General features: G+C 47.1%; 1 protein-coding gene and 1 pseudogene across 1 annotated transcript; one reads left to right on the top strand and one right to left on the bottom strand.

The window, feature by feature from the left end:
* Window positions 1-1,959: 1,959 nt before the first annotated feature.
* On the top strand, window positions 1,960-2,695 carry LOC120362727 (U6 snRNA-associated Sm-like protein LSm1 pseudogene; annotated as a pseudogene).
* Window positions 2,696-3,615: 920 nt separating this feature from the next.
* Window positions 3,616-19,596, bottom strand: LOC104650319 (uncharacterized). The gene is made up of 3 exons (XM_010332341.3): window positions 19,018-19,596; window positions 7,995-8,121; window positions 3,616-5,692 (listed from the first exon to the last, which is right to left on the bottom strand). Exons 1-3 carry the CDS (start codon window positions 19,048-19,050, stop codon window positions 3,699-3,701), a joined length of 2,154 nt encoding a protein of 717 aa, XP_010330643.2. The 5' UTR covers window positions 19,051-19,596; the 3' UTR covers window positions 3,616-3,698.
* Window positions 19,597-20,159: the final 563 nt, after the last annotated feature.

Here is a 20,159-nt window from a genome sequence, read left to right as displayed (position 1 = left end):
CACGCGCCACCACGCCCAGCTAATTTTTTGTATTTTTAGTTGAGACGGGGTTTCACCATGTTGACCAGGATGGTCTCGATCTCTTGACCTCGTGATTCACCCACCTCAGCCTCCCAAAGTGCTGGGATTACAGGCTTGAGCTGCCGCGCCCGGCCGCTTTACTCTTTTAAATAAACTTATGTGGAACGAGTGCCAAATAAAAAATAATAGAAAGGCCGGGCGCGGTGGCTCAAGCTTGTAATCCCAGCACTTTGGGAGGCCGAGGCGGGTGGATCACAAGGTCAAGAGATCAAGACCATCTTGGTCAACATGGTGAAACCCCGTCTCTACTAAAAATACAAAAAAAATAGCTGGGCATGGTGGTGCGTGCCTGTAATCCCAGCTACTCAGGAGGCTGAGGCAGGAGAATTGCCTGAACCCAGGAGGCGGAGGTTGCGGTGAGCCGAGATCGCGCCATTGCACTCCAGCCTGGGTAACAAGAGCGAAACTCCGTCTCAAAAAAAAAAAAAAAAAAAAAAAAAAATAGAAAAAAAATTAGCCAGGCATGGGGGTGGGTGCCTGTAGTCCCAGCTCCTCAGAAGGTTTCAGCAGGGTAACTGTTTGAATCTGGGAGGCAGTGGTCGCAGTGAGCTGAGATTGTGCCCTTGCACACCTGCCTGGGCGATAGGGCAAGACTCTATCTCAAAAAAATTTAAAAAATGTGTTGCAACCACATTATTCTGTCTCCTCAATTGCCTATAAATGCAGTAATTCTATAAAATTATAATTTCCCCCTAGAGCATTACAACCTGTGATGTTATCCTACAGAATTCAAGGTGTCAGGGCATGTGTCTGCATTGCAAGAGCTGGGGAACAGATTTCTCCCAGCAGTACCAAGTACAATGCAATATACCTCATAAAAGTGAGAGTTTTGTCTTGTTCAAGAAACTTCACAAATTGTCATAAAAAGCACCCTGTACCCAGCTGACCTATTAACCCACTAATTGTAGTATCCATGCTAAAGATAAAGACCACAAAGCCCTGAAGGTCTTCTTTGGAGGCCTCTGGCAGCTATGTAAAACAGTCCACAGGTGGAGAAAGCTATATTCTGCATTCATACTGTCCTTTGAGCCACAAAGAGTTTAGTCATGCCAACAAAAGCTGTGATCCCTTCATGGTAACAGGACCTACTTGATTCCGAACCACCCATACAGTGATAGCAACCCCCATTATTTAAGGGTTAAACAATAAGGCCTTCATAATAGCATAAACCAGATAAATGGGAGGCAGACTGTTTTTAGGATCATGACTTGGAGGGCAGAAAATCTGTCAACATTGATGTGACACCCACAAGATCTCTGAAAGACACAATCTATCTTTTCAAATCAACAGTCCTCTGGGATAAAAATGAGTACTGTCCATGGCACAACTTACCAGACAGAAAGAAATGACAAAGTGCCAAAGATACTCAAAAAATCCTTCTGTAACTAGATCAGGAATTACATGTTTAAAAAAAAAGGTCAGGCATAGTAACTCACACCTGTAATCCCAACAGTTTGGGAGGCCAAAGTGGAAGGATCACTTGACCCTAGAAGTTTAAGACCAGCCTGGACAATATGGCAGGACCCTGTCTGTCCAAAACTTAAAAAATTAGCAAAGCATGGTGGTACATCCCTGTGGTTTCAGCTACTCAGGAGGCTGAAGCAAGAGAGTCACTGAAGCCCAAAAGATCGAGGATACAGTGAAATGTGAATGCACCACTGTACTCCATCCTGAACAAGAGTGACAGCCTGTCTCTAAAAAAATCTAGTAAGGTAACTGGGTAGAGTGAAAACTGCGCAGCAACTGCCACATGCTTGCAACTTTTACAGATGTTCAATAAATGGCATTCAATCTAGGCAAGTGGCACCCTCAAAGGAGCTCTCCCAATGTTATAATGAAAAAGAAATGATAATATGGAGGAGCTTCCGGCAGGCCCCGGCGGCTGAAAGCTGGGGCAGAAGTGCTGGTCTGGGTCGGGGATCCGGGGTCAGTCCCGCCGAGGCGGCGACTTCGGTAGGAGGGCGGAGGTTTTGGACGCGCTGGCCCCCACCGCTGTGCAGCGATATTTCTCTTCAAAATGAACTATATGCCCGGCACCGCCAGCCTCATCGAGGACATTGACAAAAAGCACTTGGTCCTGCTTCGAGATGGAAGGACACTTAAAGGCTTTTTAAGAAGCATTGATCAATTTGGACTTGGAAAAGGAGAGTGACACACCCCTCCAGCAAGTATCCATCGAAGAAATTCTAGAAGAGCAAAGGGTGGAACAGCAGACCAAGTTGGAGGCAGAGAAGCTGAAAGTGCAGGCCCTGAAGGACCGCGGTCTTTCCATTCCTCGAGCAGATACTCTGGATGAGTACTAAGTCTTGCCCAGAGGCTGTTGCTCTTGAAGAGTAGGGGCTGTCACTGAGTGAAAGTGACATCCTGCCACCTCACACAGTTGATCAGAGACTGTAGAGTTTTGAAAAATCACTTTTCTTTTTCATTCTTTTTTTTTTTTTTTTGAGATGGAGTTTCGCTCTTGTTACCCAGGCTGGAGTGCAATGGCGCGATCTAAGCTCACTGCAACCTCCACCTCCTGGGTTCAGGCAGTTCTCCTGCCTCAGCCTCCTGAGTAGCTGGGATTACGGGCACGTGCCACCATGCCCAGCTAACTTTTTGTATTTTTAGTAGAGATGGGGTTTCACCATGTTGACCAAGATGGTCTCGATCTCTTGACCTTGTGATCCACCCACCTCGGCCTCCCAAAGTGCTGGGATTACAGGCTTGAGCCACCGCGCCCGGCCTTATTTTTCATTCTTTTACACATGCAACATGAAGAAATCATGTAGGTGGGTTTTTTTTTTTTTTTTTAAACAACAAAATCATTGTTTCAAGAAACAGTGCCATAGACTCCTCCACATGTCACTGTGGCGCCAGCAACTACTTTATATTGTTCTTTGTATCCCGAATCAGAGTCTACAGGGACATTCTTCATTTACTTGTAAATAAAATATGAATCTCAAAAAAAAAAAAAACAGAAAAAAAGAAAAAGAAATAACATTCCGTAAACATCTATGGTGTTTTTCTCATGTCAGTGTTCAAGGTTCCAATTAGAAGGCTGCAGGCTTTCTTGCATTCATTACACTCAAAAGGCATTTCTAAAGTGGGAACTCTCCTGTGTGTTATGAAGCTAGATTTCTACATAAATATCTCACATTTGTCACACTAGTAAGGCCCTGATCCAATGTTAATGCTCTGATCTTGAAGGAGCTGAGAGGTGTGGCCACAAAATTGCCCAAATTTATTTCATTTGTCTAGTGTGAACTCTCTAATGTCCAAGGAGAGCAGACCTTCCTTCAGGTAACTTTTTTTCCACATTTGCTGCAATCACAAGACCTTACTGTGTTTAATGAGACTGAAAGTTTCAGCAAAAGATTTTTTCCCACATTCACTACACTAAGGCTTTTCTCTTGTGAACTCTCTGATGGTGAAGAAGTGAAAAGCTTCAGCTAAATTTCTTTCCCCAGTCACTGCACCCATAAGGCTTTTCTCCAGTGTGAATTCTTCTGTGTTCGGTGAGACTGGAGCTTTCAGCAAAAGATTTCCCACATTCACTGAACTCCTGAGGCTTCTGACCAGCGTGAACTCTCTTATGAATGCAGAATTTAGAATTCTGAGTAAATGATTTCCCACAATCATTGAATTTTATATAGCCATTCTGCACTGTGAAGTCTTTGGTGTGCAATGAGGTGGTCCTTATTGCTAAAAACCTTCTGAGCATCCTCACACTCATATGGCTTTTCTCCAGTGTGAACTCTCTGGTGTACAAGGAGGTGAGACTTCTTGTTAAATAATTTCCCACTTTTATAAGGCTTTTCTCCAGTGTGAACTCTCTTGTGTTTAGTGAGACTGGAGCTTTCAGCAAAAGATTTCCCACATTCACTGCACTCATAAGGCTTTTCTCCAGTGTGAACTCGCTTATGAACATGGAATGTAGAACTGTGGGTAAAGGACTTTCCACACTCATTGCATTTATATGGCCTTTCTCCAGTGTGAACTCTCTGGTGTGCAATGAGTTGGTAATTATGCCTAAAAGATTTCTGACAGGCCTCACATTCATATGGCTTTTCTCCAGTGTGAATTCTCTGGTGTGCAAGGAGGTGAGACTTCTTCTTAAGTAATTTTCCACATTCCCAACACACATAAGGCCTTTCTCCAGTATGACTATGCTGGTGTTGAATGAGGTTGCCCTTGTGACTAAAACATTTCCCACATTCCCCACACTTATAAGGTCTTTCTGTAGTGTGAACTCGCTGATGATTCCTAAGGTGTCCTTTTTCATTAAAAGACTTCCCACATTGTCCACACTCATAAAGTCTTTCTCCAGTGTGACTGCGCTGATGAAGAATAAGGCTGCGATTATGACTAAAAGATTTCCCACATTCTCCACATTCATAAGGTCTTTCTCCAGCATGAACTTGTTGATGGCTCCTAAGATGTCCGTCTGAACTAAAACGTTTCCCACATTCTTCACACTCATAAGGTCTTTCTCTAGGGTGAACTCGCTGATGTAAAATGAAGGTGCCCTTATGACTAAAAGATTTCCCACACTCTCCACACTCATAAAGTCTTTCTCCAGTGTGAATGCGGTGATGGTTCGTAAGGTGTCCTTTCGAACTGAAATATTTCCCACATTCTCCACACTCAAAAGGTCTTTCTCCAGTGTGAACTCGCTGGTGTAGAACAAGGTTGCCCTTTTGACTAAACGATTTCCCACATTCTCCACACTTATAAGTTCTTTCTCCACTGTGAACTCGCTGATGGTGAACAAGGCTGCGCTTATGACTGAAAGATTTCCCACATTCTCCACATTCATAAGGTCTTTCTGCAGCGTGAACTCGTTGATGGCTCCTAAGATGTCCGTCTGAACTAAAATGTTTCCCACATTCTCCACACTCATAAGGTATTTCTCCAGTGTGAAACCGCTGATGTTGAGTGAGGCTACCCTTTTGACTAAAAGATTTCCCACATTCTCCACATTCATGGGGTTTTTTTTCACTGTGAACTCTCTGGTGATTACTAAAGCTATCATGTTTGCTAAAGGATTTCCCACATTCACAGCACACGTAACATTCTTCTCTAGGGGCACGTGTCTGATGCTGACCAAGAACATTTTTGGTGCTAAGATGTTTCATGCATCCTGCACAGCTGTAACGAGCTTTCCCCCCGTGAAAGGGTGATTCACACTCGGTTTTACTGTCTGACTTCTTCCCAGTGTGAATCACCTCTTGCTGAAGTAATCCTGACCTGGGCAAAAAGTCCTTCCCACTCTGACTGAAGACAGATGACTCCTCTGACACAGGGAACTTATACCTCTTCACAAACGACGCTTCCTCAACACTGCTTCTACAGGGTTTCTCTCCCATGTACTGATTCTGGTGCTGATGAAAGTTTGGACTGTCATACGATTGACTCCCCCATGCCTCACACCTGTGCTCTTTCTGCTTGGGATGTGTTCCCTGATGATCTGCCACGTGCAAAATGTCCCCCAAGATCGAACCATGCATCTCACAGGGGTGAGCCTTCTCGGGGGACACACCTGCTGTAGGAGTCCTGACCTGAGTCTCTCTCTGCACATAAATACTCTGCTTAGAAGGTGCCTCCTCATCTTCCACTCCACACCAACAACCTGAAAGCAAGAAAATGCTGGTGAAGTGCATGTTAACTCTAGTGGGAAGGCACAGACCACCCACAAGTGTATCTGACGAACTGAGGAATTACTCCAAGAAAGTATTTGGAGGAACAGAATGTTGGCTTCAGATGAAAGACGGTGCTATTTATTATTACTGGACTATAAAGGTCACAGAATGTAGGAGGCATCATCATGTAAAGGGCACCATAGGTAACACAGGAAGTAAAGGCAGCGTCTACAATTCCTGCATCTGCAAACCACTCATCTACAGGACTTTTATCTCCTGATGACATGTGAGTACTATACAGAGGGATTTGTCCAAGCTAAAAAAAACACGAGCATAACATAGCAGCTATTGGTCAAGGACAGTTTAACAAACTGAATATATTTGCTAACACAAAACCTCCATGCCAATACTGGAGACCACTACAGATGGAAACGTATGTAAAATAAATGGGACGTGGGGTAGTGGATGTGAAGACTAGATAGGAGAATGGATATTAGAGTACAAGTTCATGTACAAATAGGTCAAAAGAGCCGGGTGCGGTGGCTCACGCCCATAATCCCAGCACTTTGGGAGGCCGAGACGGGTGGATCATGAGGCCAAGCGATCGAGACCATCCTCGTCAACATTGTGAAACCCCGTCTCTACTAAAAATACAAAAAATTAGCTGGGCATGGTGGCGCGTGCCTGTAATCCCAGCTACTCAGGAGGCTGAGGCAGGAGAATCGCCTGAACCCAGGAGGCGGAGCTTGCGGTGAGCCGGGATCACGCCATTGCACTCCAGCCTGGGTAACAAGAGCGAAACTCCATCTCAAAAAAAAAAAAAAAAAAAAAAAAACAAATAGGTCAAAAGGTTAAAAAAGAAAGAGTAGAAGTGATAAGGTATACAAGTGACAAGAGTGATGCTCTCAAGAATGGGGAAGAAAAGACAGAATTTATGTGTGCCTACTTCCCTTGCCACAAAAATACTACTAAAATAGGTTTCTGGTATGATGTCAATAAAGCCCTGACTCTCTGACCTCCTCAAAGTGCCACTCTGGTTTTTTGTTTGTTTGTTTGTTTGAGACGGAGTTTCACTCTTGTTATCCAGGCTGGAGTGCAATGGCGCGATCTCGGCTCACCGCAACCTCCGTCTCCTGGGTTCAAGCAATTCTCCTGCCTCAGCCTCCCGAGTAGCTGGGACTACAGGCGTGCACCACCACGCCCAGCTAATTTTTTTTGTATTTTTAGTAGAGACGGGGTTTCACCATGTTGACCAGGATGGTCTCGATCTCTTGACCTCGTGATCCACCCGCCTCGGCCTCCCAAAGTGCTGGGATTACAGGCTTGAGCCACCGCGCCCGGCTGTTTGTTTTTTGTGACCAAGTCTTGCTCTGTCATCCAGGCTGCTGTGCAGTGGTGCGATCTCAGCTCACTGCAACTTCCGCCTCCTGGGTTCAAGTGATTCTCCTGCCTCATCCTCCTGAGTAGTTGGGATCACAGGTGCCCACCACCATGGCCGGCTAATTTTTATTATTTTTAGTAGAGACAGGGGTTTCACCATCTTGGCCAGGCTGGTCTTGAACTCCTGACCTCATGATCCACCTGCCTCAGCCTCCCAAAGTGCTGGGATTACAGGTGTGAGCCACCACGCCCAGCCTAGGGGTCCACTTGTAAGGGACTCATTCCTTCTGAGCCCATTATGCTGAGGCTGAATTCAGTTGCATCTCAAGAGCATAGAGGATTGTGCATCCCACCACAAAGATGACCAAATACATGGGAAATGGATAATGTACAGACTAAGGGAAAGACAGAACAAGGGAACAGCCAACATTGTCTCAGAACAACTCAGCACATGAAAGCCCACTGGAGAAAAAAACTGAGTATTTCAACGAGAATTTCTAAAGAGGGTCTTGCAAGAACAGCCTCTGGTCTATGTAGGCAGTAATGTAGTCTGTGAAGGCAATTCCTGCCACAGACAGGCATAATAAAATAGCAGCTAGAGAAAGGAAGTAGATTCTGAGTACACAATAACCTGAAATCTAGACAAGGACACCCAAACATCTACAGGACTAACAAGGTGGGCTTCTAACTATGAATCCCTCCCTGAGAGCTTGCAGTAAAGCAGGTGTTGGGGCTGCTCCAAGAAAGGAGCATGTCAGTATGCACACCTCAGTCCTACCAACCAAGAACCTACCCATAGAACTGAAGTAGGAAGCTGTGCCCACGCTCCGGACATGAGAAAGTCTTGCCAATGAGGAAAGGGGGAAGGACAGAGACTAGCTCAGGTCACAGGGGTGAGTGTGAGGAACTTACCCAGGGAGGATGTAGTTGCCAGGTTCTCCAGCATCACATCACGGTACAGACATCTCTGAGCCTCACTAAGGAGATTCCATTCCTCCCAGGTAAAGTTCACAGCCACGTCTTCAAAAGTCACTGTGCCCTGTTACGATGTTGACAGATGAAACTACAAACCGCACCTACACTGAGGTATCACAGTCCATCTCTCTCGCATCTACTCTTGCACATTCTCCTCTCAAGGTCCTCAACTCATCGGAGAAACTAGTACCGCCAACAATAATTAGTTGAACAAATAGGTATCTATGCTGTGATTGTGACATAAGAGTCCACCCGCTCCTGACAGGCACTTCCACTAGTATGGCTGAGGTCATGGAAAGCCCAGTGTAGCACCTTTGACACATCAGACACACTTTCTCTAAATGCACATCATTCTTTACACTTCCCAGGCACATATCCATGTCAATACCCGGCTGACTGCCACACACCACTGGCCTCTCTCTGCCCTTTAAACAACTGAAAAGTATCTTAATGTCCGCCTTTTTCTTCTACTAGTGTGGGTGGAAATCTTCCCCTAGGGTTTTATAATGCTTGTAAAACAAATGACATCTGACACTCTACAGACGTCATCAAGAGCAATTTACAAATCAAATACACTGAGCTGGGCACAGTGGCTCACATCTGCAATCCCAGTACTTTGGGAGGCTGAAACAGGTGAACTTGCCTGAGGTCAGGAGTTTGAGACCCGCCTGGCCAACACAGTGAAACACCATCTCTACTAAAAATACAAAAGATTAGCGGGGTGAGGTTGGCGGACGCCTGTAATCCCAGCTACTCATGAGACTGAGGCAGGAAAATCGCCTGAAACCAGGAGGCAGAGGTTGCAGTGAGCCGAGATCATGCTACTGCACTCCAGCATGGGCAACAAGAGTGAAACTTTGTCTCAAAAAAAAAAAAAAAAAAAAAAAAAAAAAATCTAGTAATAGCCTGATAAGAGGGACACCACTCACCACAAAGTGCCACATTGTTGTTGCACCGTGAATAAGAGAGAGCAACCATGGCCATGGCACGCAAGCTTTTTAAGATGAAGAGGGCATAATGGCTTGATTCCCTCGGGAGGATGCCACTGACTTCTTTGAATAACTCCGGACGTAGACATGGAATTGAAATTTACTACCAAGTATAACAGAAACCTGCCTGGTCCCATTGAGGGAAAGGTGTCAGAGGCTAGGATACCTTACATAAGAGAGCGAAGTGGCCAGTCATGGAAGCTCACACGTGTATTCCCAGCACTCTTGGAGGCTGAGATGGAAAGCCTGCTTAAGCCCAGGTGGTCAAGACCAGCCTGAACAACATGGCAAGACCCCGTTTCACACACACACACACACACACACACACACACACACACACTCACACACACACAAAATGAATATATAAAAAGAGAGTAGAATGGGAAAAAAACTTGCACTCAGGCCATCTGTGATTTTATCAATATGACAAGCATTCAGGTGGCAAGTCACATTGGGCCTTCACTTAATTTCGTGTTACTGGAAATGGCACTAAAAAAGGCTGGAGAGTCCTGAGATGCCAGTGCCACCTGTCCCCATAACCCATCAACAGCCTCCTGGTGTGGAGAATCTGTGCTCCTGAGAAGGGAAAGCACAGTGATTATCAGACTTGGCACAGAACTCAGTGCTTCTCAGTCACAGCGGAAAGCAAAACTGGGCTGAACTCAACTGACACCTACCCAAGGAACGAGCATATAGACCAGCCCAGCCAGAAGGGAATCACCCACCCCAATGGTCAGAACCTGAGGTCTGGCAAGCCTTGTCACTGTGGGCTGGAGGGCTCTGAAGCCCTAAATAAACTTGAAAGGAAGTCTAGGCCACAACAGCTGCAACCCCTAGGCATGCGCTGTGCTGAGCTGTGCTCAGAGCCAGTGGACCTGGTTGGGCTGGGGGAGCACAACCTACTGAGATGCCAGCTGGAATAGCTAAGGGTGTGCTTGTGCCACTCCTCCCCCCAACCCCAAGCTACATGGCCCCTTCCTTCCACTTCAGAGAAGAGAGAGAAGAGCAAAAAGAAGTTTTTCTTGGCCGGGCGCAGTGGCTCAAGCCTGTAATCCCAGCACTTTGGGAGGCCAAGGCGGGTGGATCACGAGGTCGAGAGATCGAGATCATCCTGGTCAACATGGTGAAACCCCGTCTCTACTAAAAATACAAAAAACTAGCTGGGCGTGGTGGCACGTGCCTGTAATCCCAGCTACTCAGGAGGCTGAGGCAGGAGAATTGCCTGAGCCCAGGAGGCGGAGGTTGCGGTGAGCCGAGATCGCGCCATTGCACTCCAGCCTGGGTAACAAGAGCGAAACTCCGTCTCAAAAAAAAAAGAAGTTTTTCTTGCATTTTGGATACCACATCAAACACAAGATAGGCCACTGGACGGGGTTGTGAGGCCCCATTCCAAGCCCACGCAGATAATATTTCTAGATACACTCTGGACCAAAATGAAACCCACTGCCTTGAAAGAAAGAACTCAGTCATGGGAGGACCCATCACCTTCTGACTAAACAACCCTTGGACCCTGAACACCAGCAGTACCCAGGTAGTATGCGAAGATACTGGGTGAGATTCTGAGACCTGCCAGCTTCAGGTATAATACAGCACACTGCCAGCTGTGGTGGTTATGGTCAGAGACTCCATCTGCTTGAGAATAACAGAGGGAAAAAGGAAAGGGGCCTTTGTCTTGTACCTTAGGTACCAGCTCAACCACAGAGTCAGAGTACCAAGAAGGCTCTTGGGGTCCCAGAATCCAGGCCTTGGCTAGTGGATGACATTGCTGGACCTGCCCTGAGTCTTGGAGAGTGAGCCTCGGACCAGGCAACATTCACCACAAGCTGACTAAAGAGCTCTTCGGCCTTAATGGAACATCAGTGGCAGTCTGACAGCACTCCCTGTGGGCCCATGGTGGTGGTGGGCCAAAGTGAGGCTTGCCTACCTATGGGAAGGGAGGGAAGAGTGAAAAGGACTGTATCTTGTAGTTTGAGTGCCAGCTCAGCTACAGTGCAAAAGAACACGATGTAGATTTCTAAGGTTTTTTACTCCAATCTCCGACTCGCGGATAGCATCTCTATACCAACCTGAGGTCTGTGGGAACTTACCGTCCTAAGGAGAAGGATATAAGCCTGTCTGGCTTTGCCACTGGCTGACTGTACAGGGCTAGGGCCTTGAGTGAACTCAGGCAATAGCCATGTGCTGCTTACAAGAGCCCTGGGTGAAAGACAGTGCTGTGCTGGCTTCAACTCGGATCCAGCACAGTCCCAGTGGTAGTGGCTGAAGGGGTACTTCTGTCTCAACCCCGAGTTACAGGCAGTTGAGCACCGACAGAGAGGCTGGGAGAAAGTGAGGGAAGACCCAACAAGAGTTTCTACCTGTTTTTTTTGTTTGTTTTGAGATGGAGTCTTGCTCTGTCACCAAGCTGGGGTGGAGTGGTGCGATCTTGGTTCACTGCAACCTCCACCTGTCAGGTTGAAGCAATTCTCCTGCCTCAGCCTCCGGAGTAGCTGGGATTATAGGCACCCACCACCATGCCCAGCTAACTTGTATATTTTAAGTACAGACAGGGTTTCACCATGCAGGCCAAGTTGCCCTCCAGCTCCTAACAGGTGATCCATCCACCTCAGCCCACCAAAGTGCTGGGATTACAGGTGTGAGCCACCATGCCCAGCCTAGTTTCTACCTGTTAATAAAGGGAATTCTTCCAGATCTTATCCAAGACCACAAAGGTGGTATAGCTCTCTGAGTCTGCAAGAGCCACAGTATTACCACAGCTTTATCTATTTTAGGTTCCCCCTAAAGTAGAAAAAGCTCAGATCACAACACCCAAGCCCCTTCAAATACCTGGGAAGCCTTCCTGAAAAGGACAGGTACAAATGAGCTCAGACTGTGAAGACTACAAGAAATACCCAACTTTTTAATGCCCAGACACTGACAAACATCTACAAGCATCAACATCATCCAGGAAAAGGTGACCTCACCAAGCAAACTAAATAAAGCATCAAGTACCAATCCTGGAGAAAGAGAGAGTTATGTGACCTTTCAGAGAGATAATTCAAGATAGTTATTTTGAGGAAATTCAAGATTAACACGGAGAAATAATTCAGAATTCTATCAGATAAATTTAGAAAAGATTAAAATAATTAAAAAGAATTGGCCTGGGCCGGGCGCAGTGGCTCAAGCCTGTAATCCCAGCACTCTGGGAGGCTGAGGCGGGTGGATCACGAGGTCAAGAGATCGAGACCATCCTGGTCAACATGGTGAAACCCCGTCTCTACTAAAAATACAAAAAATTAGCTGGGCATGGTGGCACGTGCCTATAATCCCAGCTACTCAGGAGGCTGAGGCAGGAGAATTGCCTGAACCTAGGAGGCGGAGGTTACAGTGAGCCGAGATCGTGCCATTGCACTCCAACCTGGGTAACAAGAACGAAACTCCGTTTCAAAAAAACAAAAACAAAAACAAACAAACAAAAAAGAATTGGCCTGGTGCAGGGCCTCACCCCAGTAATCCCAGCACTTTGGGAGGCCGAGGTGAGCACATCACCTAAGGTGAGGAGTTCGAGACCAGCCTAACCAACATGCAGAAACTCAGTCTCTACTAAAAATACAAAATTAGCCGGGTGTGGTGGCACACACCTGTAATCCCAGCTACTCGGGAGGCTGAGGCAGGAAAATCTCTTGAACCAGGGAGGCAGAGCTTGGGTAAGCTGAGATGGCACCATTGGACTCCAGTCTAGAAAACAAAAGTGAAAGTCTGTCTCCAAAAAAAAAAAAGCTGGTACGGTGGCTCACACCTGTAATCCCAGCACTTTGGGAGGCTGAGGCAGGCGGATCATGAGGTCAAGAGATCGAGACCATCCTGGTCAACATGGTGTAACCCCATCTCTACTACAAATACAAAAATTAACTGGGTGTGGTGGCTCACGCCTGTAGTCTCAGCTACTCAGGAGACTGAGGCATGAGAATTGCTTGAACCCGGAAGTTGCAGTGAGCTGAGATTGCACCACTGCACTCCAGCCTGGGCAACAAGAGCGAAACTCCGTCTCAAAAACACAAAACAAAACAAACAAAGGCCAGGCATGGTGGCTCACCCCTGTAATCCCAGCACTTTGGGAGGCCAAGGTGGGCAGATCAACTGAGGTCAGGAGTTTAAGACCAGCCTGACCAACATGGAGAAACCACGTCTCTTAAAAAAAAAAAAAAAAAAAAAAAAGGCACATGCTGCCCAGTGGCTTCTGGAAGTTCCCGGTCCACAACATGAAGGAGCTGGAAGTGCTACTGATGTGCAATAAATCTTAATGTGCTGAGATCGCTCACAATGTTTCTTCCAAGAACCACAAAGCCATCATGGAAAGAGCTGCTCAGCTGGCCATCAGAGTCACCAACCCCAGGGCCAGGTGCACAGTGAAGAAAATGAGTAAACAGTTCATGTGCATAGTTTGTGTTTGAATAAAACTGTAAAAACTGCCAAAACAAAATAAATAAATAACTTTCAAGCTCAGCCGGGTGCAGTGGCTTTCGTCTTTAAACCTAGCACTTCGGGAGGCCAAGGCCAGTGGATCACTTGATGTCAGGAGTTCTAGACAAGCCTGGCCAATATGGTTAAACCCCATCTCTCCTAAAAATATAAGAATTGGCAAGGCACAGTGGCTTAAGCCTATAATTCCAGCACTTCGGAAGGCCGTGGCAGGCAGATCACGAGGCCAGTAGTTCAAGACCAGTCTGGCCAACATGGTGAAACCCTGTCTCTACTAAAAGTACAAAAATTAGCCGGATGTCGTGGCATGCACCTGTAATCCCAGCTACTCGGGAGGCTGAGGCAAAAGAGTTGCTGGAATCTGAGAGGTAGAGGTTGCAGTGAGCTGAGATCACACCATTGCATTCCAGCCTGGGTGATAAGAGTGAGACTCCATCTCAAAAAATATAAATAAATAGGCTGGGTGTGGTGGCTCACGCCTGTAATCCTAGCACTCTGGGAAGCTGAGGTGGGTGGATCACCTGAGGTCAGGAGTTCAAGACCAGCCTGGCCAACATGGTGAAACCCCATCTTTTAAAAATAATAAAAATAAAAATAAATAAATAGACTGGGTGCGGTGGCTCACGCCTGTAATCCAAACACTTTGGAGGCCAAGCTGGGCGGATCACCTGAGGTCGGGAGTTCAAGACCAGCCTGACCAACATGGTGAAACACCATCTTAAAAAATAAATAAGCCGGGCGCGGTGGCTCAAGCCTGTAATCCCAGCACTTTGGGAGGCTGAGGCGGGTGGATCACGAGGTCGAGAGATCGAGACCATCCCGGTCAACATGGTGAAACCCCGTCTCTACTAAAGATACAAAAAATTAGCTGGGCATGGTGGCACGTGCCTGTAATCCCAGCTACTCAGGAGGCTGAGGCAGGAGAATTGCCTGAGCCCAGGAGGCGGAGGTTGCGGTGAGCCGAGATCGCGCCATTGCACTCCAGCCTGGGTAACAAGAGCGAAACTCCGTCTCAAAAAAAATAAATAAATAAATAAATAAATAAATATAAGCAATTAAAAAATCCTTTTAATACAATAGTCAGAAGTAAAAATAAATAAAAGTAAAAAAAATTTTTAATCTTTTTTAAAAATATAAAAATTAGCTGGACGTGGTGAGACACATTTGTAATCCCAGCTACTTGGGAGGCTGAGGCAAGAGAATTGCTTGAACCTAGGAGGCAGATGTTGCAGTGAGCCAAGATGATGCCACTGCACTCCAGCCTGGGTGACAGTCCAAGTTTCCATCTCCAAAAAAAAAAAAAAAAAAAAAAAAAGAAGAATGGCTTGCCTGGGAAGCAGAGGTTACAGTGAACCAAGAGCACGCCACTGCACTCCAGCCTGGGCAACAGAGTCAGATTCTGTCGCAAAATTTTTAAAAATGAAAATAAAGGAATGGAAAAAAATGTACCTTGCCCATGGAAACCAAGACAGTAGGAGTAGCTATACTTTTATCAGAAAAAAACGTATTTCAAGACAAAAACTATAAAAAGGGACAAAGAAGGTCACCATAAAATGATAAAGGGGTCAATTCAGCAAGAGAATATAACAATTGTATACCTACACCCAACAATGAAGCACCCATACATATAAAGCAATATTATACGACCTAAAGAGAGAGACAGATGCCAATACAGTGATAGCTGGACATTCAACGCCCCATGTTCAGCACTGGACAGACCTTCCAGACAAAAAAAATCAACAAAGAAACATCAGACTTAATCTACACTATAGACCAATAGATCTAATAGATATTTACAGAACATTTCATCCAAGGTCTACAGCATACACATGCTATTCCTCAACACATGATGATTTGCAAGGATAGACCACATCTTAGGTCACAAAACAAGTCTTAAAACATTAAAAAAAAATAAAATACCAAGAATCGTCTCTGACCACAATGGAACAAAGCTAGAAATCAGTAACAAGGGGAATTTTGGAAACTACACAAATACATAGAAATTAAACGATATGCTCCTGAATGACCAGTGACTCAGTGAAGAATTAAGAAAGAAACTGAAAGTCCGGGCGCGGTGGCTCAAGCCTGTAATCCCAGCACTTTGGGAGGCCGAGATGGATGGATCACGAGGTCGACAGATCGAGACCATCCTGGTCAACATGGTGAAACCCCGTCTCTACTAAAAATACAAAAAATTAGCTGGGCATGGTGGCACGTGCCTGTAATCCCAGCTACTCAGGAGGCTGAGGCAGGAGAATTGCCTGAGCCCAGGAGGCGGAGGTTGCGGTGAGCCGAGATCGTGCCATTGCACTCCAGCCTGGGTAACAAGAGCGAAACTCCGTCTCAAAAAAAAAAAAGAAAAAAAAAAAAGGAAAATATTGAAAAAGAGTCCCATGACACCACAAGCTAGAGAACATATGGGTCTGGGTCAGGACCAGTGAGGGAATGGAACACTCTCTACATCTTTTTCTAGGTTCCTTAAATGCTTCTATACACAAGTGCCTGGAGGAGAGGCAGACATTACAGGAATGTGTCCCTGATGGGATTTGATAAGCTCAGGCCTCCAGGTACCCTTTCTTGGCCCTGGAATCAGGGGACCCGATTGGTTGTCTGACCTGCATGCATCAATGTAAAATGTCATCTCCACCACCTATGCAATCTACAACAAAGATTCAACCTCCAAGGGCCCCAAGGCTCAGCACCTCTCTCCACTCTGTTCTTCCTTTGATTTACCTTTGGAAAACCTTTAAAATCCGGACTTTGGCCGGGCGTGGTGGCTCAAGCCTGTAATCCCAGCACTTTGGGAGGCTGAGGCGGGTGGAGGCGGGTGGATCAGGAGGTCAAGAGATGGAGACCATCCTGGTCAACATGGTGAAACCTCGTCTCTACTAAAAATACAAAAAATTAGCTGGGCATGGTGGTGGGTGCCTGTAATCACAGCTACTCGGGAGACTGAGGCAGGAGAACTGCCTGAACCCAGGAGGCGGAGGTTGCGGTGAGCCGAGATCGCGCCATTGCACTCCAGCCTGGGTAACAAGAGTGAAACTCCGCCTCAAAAAAAATAAAATAAAATAAAATAAAATCCGGACTTCGATCCTGTCCCTTGTATAGAGTACACCTGACATAACTAAGTCCACCTTAAGAAAAGACTCTTTGTATTTCATAGGGCCCTCTGCTATCAAGGGTAAGATGTTTTGTTTAATAAACAACAACAAAATGCAGGGCATGGTGGCTCACGCCTGTTAATTCCAGCACTTTGGGAGGCCTAGGTGGACGATCACCTGAGGTCAGGAGTTGGAGACCACCCTGGCGAACATGGTAAAACCCCATCTCTACTAAAAAGACAAAAATTAGCTGGCTGTGGTGGCACAGTGGCACATGCCTGTAATCCCAGCCACTCAGGGCTGAGGCAGCAGAATCGCTTGAACCCGGGAGGTAGAAGTTGCAGTGAGCTGAGATCGTCCCATTGTACTCCAGCTGGGCAAGAAAACAAGATCCCGTCTCAAAAAACAAAACAAAACAAAAAGTAAAAAAACAAATATAGCTGGGTGCAGTGGCTCATGCCTATATAATCCCAGCAGTTTGGGAGGCCAGGGCAGGTGGATTGCCTGATCTTGGGAGTTCAAAACCAGCCTGGGAAACATGGTAAAATGCCGTCTCTGCTAAAAATACAAAAAATTAGCTGAACGTAGTGGCACACACTTGTAGTCCCACTTACTCGGGAGGCTGAGGCAGAAGAATCACTCGAACCTGGGAGGCAGAGGTTGCAGTGAGCTGAAATCATGTCACTGCACTCCAGCCTAGGCAACAGAGCGAGACTCTGTCACAAAATAAAATAAAAAAAAAGACTGAGGAGGCTGAGGCAGGAGAATTGCTTGAGCCCAGGAGGTGGAGGTTGTGGTCAGCCGAGATCGCCATTGCGCTCCAGCCTGGGCAACAAGAGCAAAACTCCCCGTCTCAAAAAATAAATAAATAAATAAAGACTGGATCTAACCAGGTAAGGTCACAAACAAGCACATTCTTCCATTATCAGTTCTAACCAAAGGATTCTGTGACTATAAAAGATTAGGCTGGCCAGGCACAGTGGCTCAGGCCTGTAATCCCAGCACTTTGGGAGACTGATACAGGTGGATGACCTGAGGTCAGGAGTTTGAGACCAGCCTGATCAACATAGTGAAACCTCGTCTCTATTAAAAATACGAAAATTAGTCGGGCATCGTGGGAGGCACCTGTAATCCTAGCTACTTGGGAGACTGAGGCACAAGAATAGCTTAAACCTGGGAGGCGGAGATTGCAATGAGCAAGGATCATGCCGCTACACTCTAGCCTGGGTGACAGAGTGAGAATGTCTGGAAAAAAAAAAAAAAAAAAAAAAGATTGGGCCTTCAGCAGCTCAAAAGGGCTGTCCTGACAATCACTGATAAAAAAATCAGTATCTGCTGCCTAAGGCTCTGCCACCTCAGACTCTTCCTTTCAAGACTACAGTCCAATCGCCCACCAGCTGGCCCAGACCAGAATGCTTTCTTTGCTCCCTCTGAACTGGTTCCTCAACCTTTGTTCCTATCTCTTTTCCCTTTTTTTTTTTTTTGGAGACGGAGTTTCGCTCTTGTTACCCAGGCTGGAGTGCAATGGTGCGATCTCGGCTCACCGCAACCTCCGCCTCCTGGGTTCAAGCAATTCTCCTGCCTCAGCCTCCTGAGTAGCTGGGATTATAGGCATGCGCCACCATGCCAGCTAATTTTTTTTGTATTTTTAGTAGAGACGGGGTTTCACCGTGTTGACCAGGATGGTCTCGATCTCTCGACCTCGTGATCCACCTGCCTCGGCCTCCCAAAGTGCTGGGATTACAGGCTTGAGCCACCGCGCCCGGCCTCTCTTTTCCCTCTTGATGCTAAATATTATTTGTTGTGGAAAGTTTAACCTACAATATTTATATGTTAAGTATACTATTGTGTATGGTTTGCTATAATGACTGACTTGTGGAGGGTCTTGAGCCTCTGTGCCCATGACCCTGACTTCCGAGAGAACTGGAATCACTAAAGAGAACTGCCTCCTTGGAACTCCATTTAGCTCATGGCTTTTGTTGACTCACATAACGTCAGTAAACACTTGACACTGCGGAAAGACACAAACATGCGTGGACCTGATTATCTCTACCCTTGCAATGCTCATAATATCCTTTTCTTTGAAACTCTCCATGGCTTCTAGCGTCCCCACGATGCGTGCACAGTCCCCAGGCTGCTTGCTCTTCCAGGAGGAGCTCTGCCTCACAATTTGCTCCCCAGATTCCACGCTTCCAGGTCAGTCCACCCCCAGGCCATTGCCCGAGCCGGTCCCTGTGTCTGTCGCTCTCCCCACCTTATCCCGCGGTGTCAGAAATGGGGCCCCTCCCGCGAGCGCCTGTGTCCCGAAGCCTGCGACCCGGCTGCAGAGCCGAGAGCAGGCGCCGTTCCCTCGCTGCTTTGGGGTGAGGGTGAGGTGTTCTGAGGCACGGAAGGCGCCACAATTACCTGAGCCGAGAGCTTCAGCGTGGCCGCCGCCATCGAACCACGTGGTTTTAAGTAGGGTCGGGAAGACACCGCAACCAGCCGAGAGACACGGCCACGTTGGTCCCTATCCTGGCCCAGGAGTGGGTCACGCTGGGCGCCGTCGCAGAGCTGGGGATTTGCCTCTGTGCAGCGGAAGACAACTGCTCCCCGCCTTCTGAGTTCAGTCACCGCAGACCCGACCCAGCGCTCAGGAGCCCCTCACAGACTAACACAACCGACACAAATCAAAATGGCCGCCACTAGAGGGCGCCGGAAGTCCGGACCGATTGTCAGGTGCACACAGGAAACGCCTTTCTTCTGCGCTCTCCGGGCGCTTCCACGCCGTCATTCGACGCGGAGTTTGCTGGGTAATGTAGTTCTCTAGGTAACAAGGAGGGCAAGGAACAGCTCCGCCTCAGGAGTGTCCGTAACAGGCGCATCCTGGCCGGGCGCGATGGCTCAAGCCTGTAATCCCAGCACTTTGGGAAGCCGAGGCGGGTGGATCACGAGGTCAAGAGATCGAGACCATCCTGGTGAACATGGTGAAACCCCGTCTCTACTAAAAATACTAAAAATTAGCTGGGCATGGTGGCACGTGCCTGTAATCCCAGCTACTCAGGAGGCTGAGGCAGGAGAATTGCCTGAACCCAGGAGGCGGAGGTTGCGGTGAGCCGAGATCGCGCCATTGCACTCCAGCCTGGGTAACAAGAGCGAAACTCGTCTCAAATAAAAAAAAAAAAAAAGAAAAGAAAAAAAGAGGCGCATCCTGACCGGCGTGGTGGCTCACGCCTGTAATTCCAGCAGTATGGGAGGCCAAATCAGAAGGGTCATTTGAGGCCAGGAGTTAGAGATGAGCATAAGCAACAAAGGAAAATTCTGTCTCTACAAAAAATAAAACATATTAGTGCAGTGTGGTTGGCCGGGCCTGTGGTCAGAGCTGCCGTGGTTAGGGAGCCTGAGCCGGGAGGATCGCTTGAGCTCAGGAGTTTGAAGCTGCGGTGAGCCGAGATCGTCCCACCGGCACTCCAGCCTGGGCAACAAAGCGACACCTGTTCTCTAAGAACAAACAAAAATAAGGGCCAGCTCACGCCTGTAATCCTAGCACTTTGGGGGGCCGAGGCGAG

This window comes from Saimiri boliviensis, chromosome 14 (genome assembly GCF_048565385.1).
Source record: "Saimiri boliviensis isolate mSaiBol1 chromosome 14, mSaiBol1.pri, whole genome shotgun sequence".
NCBI lineage: Eukaryota > Metazoa > Chordata > Mammalia > Primates > Cebidae > Saimiri > Saimiri boliviensis.
Note: the sequence above shows the minus strand (reverse complement) of the source record. Positions and strands in the feature narration are given on the sequence as shown.